Here is a 9,908-nt window from a genome sequence, read left to right as displayed (position 1 = left end):
TCAACCAATACACTGCTAAAAACTCAAACCCACTCATGCCACGCCTCTGATTAAAATCCTTTACCGGTTCCTACTAATCTTAGAATAAAATTTAAATTCATGACCCTGACCTACAAAGACCTCTCAATTCTATCTCCTGTCCATCTGATCAGGTTCCTACCGCCCTTCTCGCCACTCTTCCTGCCTCCCTCACGGGACGTTTCCCCCATGAGCTACATTTTTTTCACCTTGTGCCCTCTTTTGATCTGAACCTCAGGTTTTGGTGGTTTTTTTAAAAGTAATATTGGGATAATGAAACCTATACATCAAAGTAGGTATGAGAATTAAATAATACATGTCAAGTAGCTCACACATATTGGTGTTCAACATGCTACAAGGGGATTGAGGAATGGTTGAGGGTTGCTCTGCAGAAAGGCATTTAAACTGAATTTTAAAGGAGGCAGAGGATCATGGAGATAAGGGTACTCTGGACTTAGGAAACAGCCTAACATGGCCAGGGTGTGGCTCGAGCAAAGGAAGTGTGGGGAAAAGCAATCTAAAGGGAAAATGAAAATGGAAACAATTAGTCTGCTGGGATTTACATTTTGATCCTCTGTTTCCAAACCCATGATCTTCTCACAGGCCACTGAGCAAATGTCCAACTACTCTACCCTCGAAGGACCAACAATCCAAACACTGATCTGTGTATGCTGAGAGCACTGCTCTGACTCGGAATCAACTCGATGGCAGTAAGGGTTGTTGGGGTTTTTTTTTAGTTTGCTAAGGACTTGCCACTGCACCCCTGGCTTGTGTGCTTGTCACTGTACATGTTCTTCTCCAGAGTTTCTGCTAACAAAGGATCTACAGACATGACGGCCCTCTGGGGCCTTCAAGTTGAAAACAATCACACTTACCTATCTATAGATTTGTGTGAAAACAAGCAGCAAAATAAAAACATTGTATTAATTCACTCAACATACAATTACCCATGTAAATTAGGGCAGGAAAGAAACAAAATCATGGGAGATCTCATATGGAAATACAGAAGTGATTCAGTGGCTCAGTAGATCAGGCAGTCGGACGAACTGCGCGTGGGAGAAAGACGTTGGGCTGCCTCTGTAACGATCGCAGCTGTGGGAACTCTGGGGGCAGTCTACTCTGTTCTACAGTGTTGCCGAGTCGGAAGCAAGTCAATGGCAGTAGGTTTTTAGATTTATAAAACAAGTCTTGTAGACGTAGAATCACGCTTTTAATAAAACAAAAATTTGCTGTCAGCGAGTTGATGTCAATTCATAGCAACCCTACAGGACAGGGTAGAACTGGCCCTCTTGACAGAAGTAGAAAGCCCCGGCTTTCTCCCAAGGAGTGGCAGTGGTTTTGAACTGTGGACCCTATGGTTAGCTGCTCAACAGTAACCACTCTATCACCAGGGCTCCACTCAAAGGGAGAAAGATGGGGCTTTGTATTCCTGTCAAGAGTTACAGTCTGGGAAACTCAAAGGGGCGCCCCTTCTACCCTGTCCTGGAGGGTTACTATGAGTTGGCATTGAGTTTTGAAGGTTTTAATATATGGATATAAAATTCCACTTTGTTGCCTGAGCCTAAAATGACAATGGAGAAAGTTACTGCAATAAATTCAAGGTGAAAAAAGGACTTTGAGTTTTAAAATGATCGTGGGTCATAGAAAAGGGACATTAGAAATAACATCAAGGTTAGGCCTATCAGATATAAAGTGGGTGCCTATTCAACTGAAATGCCCCTAACAATAAATACTAGCATCCTAACAATGAATACACTACATTGTGCCTGTTCCTTTGTCTCCCCGAATGGCTCCTTACCTTCCAGGAGGTCTCGGGCCAGCCCTGGCTCTGCTCCTGTGGAACGGACAAAATCCGACAGGACAGCATCCATGTCCAGGGTCATGTGACCATTAAGTAGTTTCAGGCAGCTGGATGTAGGTAGGGCATAGATCAAAATTCAGGCCTCCACCTGAGGAAGAAATAAACACATCGGCTCAAATTACACTGCAACTGGATGATCACACTTCAGTATTTCAGCTGCTTCCTAACCAAATGGGGGAACTATCACACCCGCTCATTTCAATTGAATTTGAAAATAAACCAGCTCAAAATGTACCATATACACTCGAGTTTAAGCCAACCCAAATATCAGCTGAAGCACCTAATTTTACCACAAAAACTGCATTAAAAATATGCTGGAATTAAAAAAAATGTGCTGGAAAACTCAGCTTATACAAGAGTATGTATGGCGTTATGGAGTGTAACACTGGATTTCCTAAGTGCTCATTAGCATGAATTTCTTAAGTCCTACGGAATTGTAAAAACATAATACTGCTACCAACAATGCTTTCCCTCTGCCTTTTAGAATGTTTCATTTCTATAGTCGGATTATTTATCCAAACTAATGGAAAGGGAAAACGACCACCTTAAGGAATTCCTAGATCGACATTATTCTCTAACATAGTATCTTGTTTATTTTTTTCTTGGCACTTGATATATGCTGAAATTATTTTAATTAGTTGCTTCTCACCTCTTTCTCTAGTATAGAAGTTTCTTAAAAGTAGGGACCTTGTGTATCTTGTTTCCTAATGTATCCCCAACATGGATCACTTGGCACGGTGCTAGGTATGCAAGCCCTCAATAAATACTAGTTGAATGAATGAATGAATGAATATTCTACATTGGGTAACCTCAGAGGTGACTAGTGTTCTGATGCTAACTGAGGAAATGACGGGTGCATCTGACAGATGGTCATTCAGAACTCAAAATAAAAATAAGAAACTAGCCCACAAAGCAGAATGGGAATCCAAATTGGTTTACCAAAAGACCCAACTTTCATAAACCCAGGAAACATGGCTATTCCCTAAGACAATGACTGCCAAGTGTGCACACCTATAAGACAGCTCTTATTTCAGACTGGACTTTGGCAAAAATTACGTCCCTGAATTGACATTTTGTTACCAATCCACATTCCTCTGAGATTAGCAATCCCATCTGAGAATAAATCCCTACTCCAATTCTGCTACTTCAGATGGATTTACAGTTCTTTGTAGAAGACTTTTTCCTTAAAGTCACCAGGAACACACCTGTCCTACCACACCCACCATGCCCCGCCTTTCGGGGAAAGTCCAAGGTGGAATTCTTGAAAGCAACAGATGACAGGCCCTTCAAAAACAGCTCCTCCTAAACAGCCCAAAGTCTGCAGCTAACACCCACACAGGTTCTCTTTGCGCTTCCTTCTATTCTAGAATACAGTTTCCTAGTATGATCAGATCCTGGTTTTCTGCATTCCTTAGACATACTGGGCAAACAAACAGAAAAGATCTGTGGGTTATAAAGCCCAATAAGGTCACTAGCTTGACAACTACACACTGGGCATTTATTTGAGGGAGATGGCAAAATATAATGTGTTCTCTCATACTGCTCTACTAGTATGAGAGATCCATGAGTGCGGTGATATGCTTGGTTCACATCTGTAGCTCTACCATGTAGCAAAGCACCTACGATTGCCCAAATCTCCAACAAACCCGTGCTATGGAGTCGCTGCTGACTCAGCGACAGCACAGCAGGCAGGTAATAAGTGGTTGGTGGCTAAATGAACTTCCACATCAAGGGTCTGCTCCTGTCCTAGCTCAGAGTGTTGTTCTGCCATGCCGTCCTAACCAGAATGTAAACTACTACCACTACCACTTTACTATCATGCCATTTTACCCTGTCTCTGTGAATTACCCAAATTAATTGGGTGATTTTGGTCAAATTACTTGTTACATCAATATTCTGACATCATATTGTCAACATGGTTGGTCATGTATTTCAAAAAGTACTGGAAAAAATAATTTAGAGATCTAGCATTATCGATGACTTTTTCAAACTTTGTGTTGTGAACTGGGTGAATGTTGCAGAACAGACCACAGTTTTATGTTCAATAGTTCACACATTCTGATCCAACTCATCACAGCAACCCCTTCAATGAACCACCACTCTTCCACATCCTGTTTCCGATCCTCCTCCTTTCCTAACCAGCTGAACTTTGTCCTTAGGGGAAATGCTGCCCTTTTGATCTTAAATCGGTGCTATTCTAACAGTGAGGGCATCGACTTGAGGGTCTCTATCCAATCAGTAAGCCAGGTCTCTTTCATAGCTCGGTTCCACAATTTTATCCCAATCTATCCAGGTCCTTTTAATGTGATCCTTTTCTAATGATTTCTTGAGAAAAATTCCAAGCTCTAAACCACCCTACGTGGCAGCAGAGCACACGCGTATATTTGCTGTTTCCAGGTGCCCGCCATGGGCTCCACCCTAACTAACCCCACCCACCGTGAGGACGGCAGCGTCTGCTGCGTCACTGTGGACACCTGCCTCGAGCTTGAGCTTTGCACATTCCAAATGGAGATGCCTAAGCCAATGACTAAGACTTAAAATCCTTGGCTCTGTTCCAGCACACCCAGGGAGGGAGAAGGAGGGAGAGAAACAACACACTTGCTTTCAAACTTTTAATAAAAGAGGTAGCATTCAAGTATCAGTTGACTGAATGGTGTATGGACACATCTCAATTGAAGCAAAAATCCTCTAATTGCACGGAACTTTGGTAATTATTTCCATCCTTATTTCTACTTCTGTGCCCTCCTAAAGTGATGGCAGTAATCACGATAAAAACTAGCAAGTTAACGAAGGATTTACAAAAACCCTATTTTAATGCATTATCAACAAAACTTGTGCAGCAGATGCAACAAAACTCGTGCAACATTCCCAATTTACAAATGCTGCTGTTGGTTTCGTGGTTGGTGGTATGTTTCAGTCCACTGTTGCAACTACTGTGCCAATCCATCTCATTGAGATGGGTTTGTGGACCTTCCACTTTACCAAAGAACTTTTCCTTTTCTGGTGATCAGTCTTTCATTGAGGTGTGTAAAGTAAGCAAGTCACAGTATCACCATCTGGTGATCAGTCTTTCATTGAGGTGTGTAAAGTAAGCATGTCACAATATCACCATTCTCACTTCTAAGGAGAATTCTGGTTGTGTTTTTTCTAAAATGGATTTGTTGTTGTTCTGGGACTGCTACTGGTACAGAACAAAGGGATTGACCAGTTTTGCCATCCTCCTAGGCTACACTGCACACAGAAGAGCTAAGCATGGGGTGAATCCTTTGGACTCAAGTCCCTGTGCTGAGACTCTCCCAGACCCCAGAGACAGACAGTGCAAGCACTGGCATGCTAACAGCGAGAAATGACGGCAGAGTCCAGTGGGAGAGAAACAGCAGTACCAGGACCAGGAGACTGTGGTTCTGAGATGGTACAGTGGGCACAGAAGGCCAACAAACTAGAAAGCAGGAGGCTGACAGAGTGGTGCGCCTCCAGGCACATTTCAGTGGGAACTAAAGAAAGAGCTTTAACATTTGCCTGAGTTGGGCAGAGGCCAGGACAAAGGGCCACAAGAGAGGACTGCCTACAGGAATGGACCAAGAAACTATCCTGATGGAAAAAAATCAAACTGTATTCAAGTAGTTCTAATCCCGAATTGTAGCCTGCTGCTTTCCTAAGGAGTCCTGGTGGTATAGTGTCATGAACTGAGCTGCCATCCATAAGGTCAGCAGTTTGAAATCACCAGCCTCTCCAAGGGAGAAAGACAGCTTTCTGCCCCTGTAAGGTTAGTCTCAGAAATCCACAGGGGTCACTATGAGTTGGCATCGGCCCAATGGCAGTGAGACGTCTATAATAACCCCCAAATAACTGAATATGGTCTGAGAGTTCTGTGTGGCCATTGCAATAAGTTACTGAATCTGGCACAGAACCTGAGAGTGCCATGGGACGGACAGCTGGTGGCAGGATTGGTAAAAAGGTTGGAAAGTGGAGATGTCTGACTTCGCCCTCATAGGATCCAGCTGGATCCTTTCTACCCTCATGAAATTCGACAAGAGGTCTGATGCCATCTTTGCACCCTCAGTGCAGTGGAGGGCATATGGACAAAGCAACAGTGGATTTAAGGAGAATAGGTTTTAGGAAAACAATTTCAAAAGAGATGATGTTATACTAGGATAGCAACGGAGACTAAGAGAAATAGATGGATTCCATTTTGTTCCTTTCTCACCAAAAATGTACCCAACAGTTACTCGCTCAAATTACTTTCCAGTAAGAAGCACCATCCCTTATTCTTCTACATCACCTGCCGAACCTGGAAGGATCCCACACTCAACTTCTCTGATATTGAAGTGGAGTTACTGAGCAAGATAAGATCACTTATCTTTTACTTCACTTTCAGAGAATCACTTAATTCACTTTCAGAGAATTACCACTCACTCATTGCCATCGAGTCAATTATGACCCATAGTGACCCTACAGAACAGAGTAGAATTGCCCCTTTGGGTTTCCGAGGCATAAATCTTTGTGGTAGCAGAAAATGTCATCTTATTCCTAAGGAGCGGCTACTGGGTTCGAACTGCTGACCCAGTGCTTAGTAACCCAACACGTAACCCACCCTGCCACCAGTTAGGAGCAATACCACTAAAAATAGGTTATGCATCTTCAGCCTCATTCCATTCACTGAAATACTGAATCACCCTCAACCAATCTTCTCAACTACTAATATATATATACCTACCTTCACCATTGTCCTTGGGGTCCAACTCAATCTACATCACCTTCTTTACTTTTGCTAACTACCTTGCTTTGTAGTTTACAAAATAAGAAAAAAGATTACTTAACAAAAGAAGAGTAACACCTCCTAGTTTTCTCCTCCTGTCCCTGTTAGTTGCTATACTCTTCTTCCCTACAAAACTCCTTAAAACAGTCTATATTCGCTAAGGCCCCTTTTTCACTTTGTCAGGCCTTCAGCCTAATAAAGCGGGTCTCTATAAGAAGGAATGGAGCTAATTTACAGAAGTGATTACGCAAACCTTCTCACTGCTTAGTTAACTGCTCTTTGCAGCCTTGGATACTCACAGATCACGCTCGCTGCCTCACTGGCTTCTCTATCAAGAACTCCCCTCCTGTGCCTGTAGTTCATGCACAGGGCCGGTCTTCCCTCTTTGCACGCGAACCTTCTCCATGGTATCATGCATGCATGCCCCACCATCACTCACATGCTGCGGATTCAACAACTGGCCTCTGTAGCCCAACTCTTTCCACTGCACCTGGGAATCCCACAGGCACTGCAGACTCAGTACCCAAAGTGACCTCATTCTCCTGTCTCTGTCCCCGGCCTTTTCAAACTATTCCTTTCGCAGTATTGCCTACTCTAGTAAATGACACCACCCCACTCACCCAACCTACAAGCCTAAGGGGCACCTTGGACCTCTCCCTTCACTGAGTACTAATCCTTCATGAAATCTTACTAATTTTATCCTCCCGGTTTCGTACATCCACTCAATACCTTCCACAGTCACATCTCTTCTATTCTAGCGCAAGTGTTCACAAACCGATTAGTTTCCTAACTCCTCCCTCTTCCTTGACAATCAACCACCGAGATCAATATAAATTGCAAATATGATAGTATTATTCACTGCTTTAAAACTGGCAATAGATTCTCAATGACTAAACCTTAAAATACAAATATTGCTCTATCTAGCTAATGAGGTCCTTCAATATCTGCTACTATCTAACCCTTCAGTCCTATCAGCCTCTAACTTATCACCCTTCTGCCCCTTCTTGTACTGGGAGTTCCTCAACAATATGTTTCCAACTTCAGTTTCTTTGCAAATATTGTCCCTCAACCTAGAATAACTAGTGGTTTCCAAAACCCAAAACTCACACCCATGGAGTCAATCTCAGCTGGTAGCAGGTAAATTTTGGCTGCTACCACAGGGTCAGCAGTTTGAAACCACCAGCCACTCTGCAGGAGAAAGAAAAGATTTTCTACCCCTGTAGAGAGTTACAGTATTGGAAACCCAGAGGCAGTCTATGAGGTCACTATGAGTCAAAATCCACTCCATAGCAGTGAGAGGGGGTCTTTTAGAATAACTTGAGTACAGTAAGTCCCTGGGTTGCTGACATCAGATATAGGGGAAATTCCTACTTGCTCTTTAATATTGCGTGTGTGTGTGTGTGTGTGTGTGTGTGTGTGTGAACTTTATATATATCCTATGCTCTTTAATATTACATACATTTGCTCTTACTTTGAAATAAGTGAATCAACCCCAACCTGCAATAAATTCATCACAATCACATTCACTTGCTACATACACAGCTGTCAGCCTTTTCTTGCACTAAACCAGACCACCAAACTCACTGTAAGCCTAAATAAGAGCTGTGTACACCTGTTCTGACTTACCTACATATTCTACATAAGGGCACACTTAGGAACTGATTTTTTTTGTAACCCAAGGATTGTCCATACTACCATCATTGAAAAAAAAAATTAGCCTCTCATATTAAATTGGTCATTTCTTCCTTGGGATTCCCACTCCACCTTGTACTCTGTATTCCATCTCTAGATTATTTATCACACATGATATTAGTGTGTATTTACATGTTTGTCTCCCTACTAAGCCAGGAATCTTGTCTTGTTCATCTTTGTAACTCGATTAGTCAAGCACCTAATAGGTGTTCACATTTTTGTTCATTGAACTGAACTGTCTTTGTACCATTCTTTACTACATACACACACAGTTGACCAAAGTTGCACAGAGATCATCTAAACCAGGGGCTCATCTAAAAGACATTTGTTTAATATCATTATGGTTTTACTTGCAACAAAGTTCTTTTCCTTAATAAGTTAAGACGAATATTAAGTTCTGGCTACATGGTCAGAGTGCTCAACGAGTTAAAACACTCTCAAAATTAGCTATTTGTTCTAGTTTACAGAGCTCTTCTAAAATGCCTGAGAAACCACTGGCCCTACCTTCTCATGACTACACCAGGTTCCAAATTTGCACACTATTCCCACCCTCCTTAGAGCTGCATCTGAGTTCAAGCGTTTAACTCCTTCCAAAACTCACTCGCTGAAAAACCACAACACTGAAGACCGTGAGGAATTTTTCAAAGGTCAGAGACTCCTCCATGTCTGTCTATGATGTCAGTTCCAAGGCATCCAGACAGCGAGAAAGAGGAGGGACCGCAGCCCCCAGAAATTTCACACAGTCCTGTATTAGGTAGGAAGGAGAGATAAACGATTGTCTTGGCAGAATGTTTTTGGCTAATCTGGGTCTTTCCAAGTCAAACAAACAAAGTAAAACAGTTTTAGAAAAAAGTATGGCAAAATTTTCCACACTAAAAGGACCTACATAAATGCTATGACCCAGAAGTATTCATTTTCTTCCTGGAAGAAAAACAAAAGGAAAGGCATACGTGTGAAAATTTTATGCATCATTTCATTTCAGATTTCCAGACAACTCTAAAATGTTTGTATTGTTAATCACTATTAATCTGCCCAAGGTTACACAAATAAAAAGGAAGCAGACCCAGGATTTTTAAGAACCCAGCCCATCTGACGCCAGAGGCCATACACTTGCACTACACCACAACAGTCACCCCCATGACAGCAACTCTTCTCCACCCCGCAGCCCAACGGCACTGACAGTAAAGAGAGGAGGGGCTCTGGATTCAGCCTGAAATGTAAATCTTTGATCGCCTATGTAAAAGCTAGGCGATATAAGCATTTTGGTCTAGTTCCTCCACGTAGGAAAACAGGAAAATGTCGGCATTTAATGCCTCTTGTGAGGATTAGGTAACTTACAATATGTAAAGCCTTAGTGTAGCACCGAGCAGATATCCCCTAAAGTCAGTTGCCATTTTCTGTCCAACTCCCTCCCTTACACTCTTCCTCAGCCCACTAGTGCCCAACCTAGCTCCCTAACGTTTTCTTCAAACATTCCCTCTACTCCCAAGTAGCTCCTTTAGTTCAACAACCACTCCCTATGCCTCAATCGACACACACACACACACACACACACACACACACACACACACACACACA

General features: G+C 42.6%; 1 protein-coding gene across 2 annotated transcripts in view; it reads right to left on the bottom strand.

The window, feature by feature from the left end:
- The window catches only part of OTUD7B (OTU deubiquitinase 7B), a 55,573-nt gene that overhangs the window by 21,525 nt on the left and 24,140 nt on the right, over window positions 1-9,908 (bottom strand). For both annotated transcript variants that reach the window (XM_004716572.3, XM_045295614.1), the window contains exon 2: window positions 1,817-1,967. In XM_004716572.3, the coding sequence (XP_004716629.1) occupies window positions 1,817-1,901 (85 nt within the window). In that variant the 5' untranslated portion in view covers window positions 1,902-1,967. The remainder of the gene's footprint in view (window positions 1-1,816; window positions 1,968-9,908) is intronic.

This window comes from Echinops telfairi, unplaced genomic scaffold (assembly GCF_000313985.2).
Source record: "Echinops telfairi isolate 266 unplaced genomic scaffold, ASM31398v2 ScPeMD7_5805;HRSCAF=6673, whole genome shotgun sequence".
NCBI lineage: Eukaryota > Metazoa > Chordata > Mammalia > Afrosoricida > Tenrecidae > Echinops > Echinops telfairi.
Note: the sequence above shows the minus strand (reverse complement) of the source record. Positions and strands in the feature narration are given on the sequence as shown.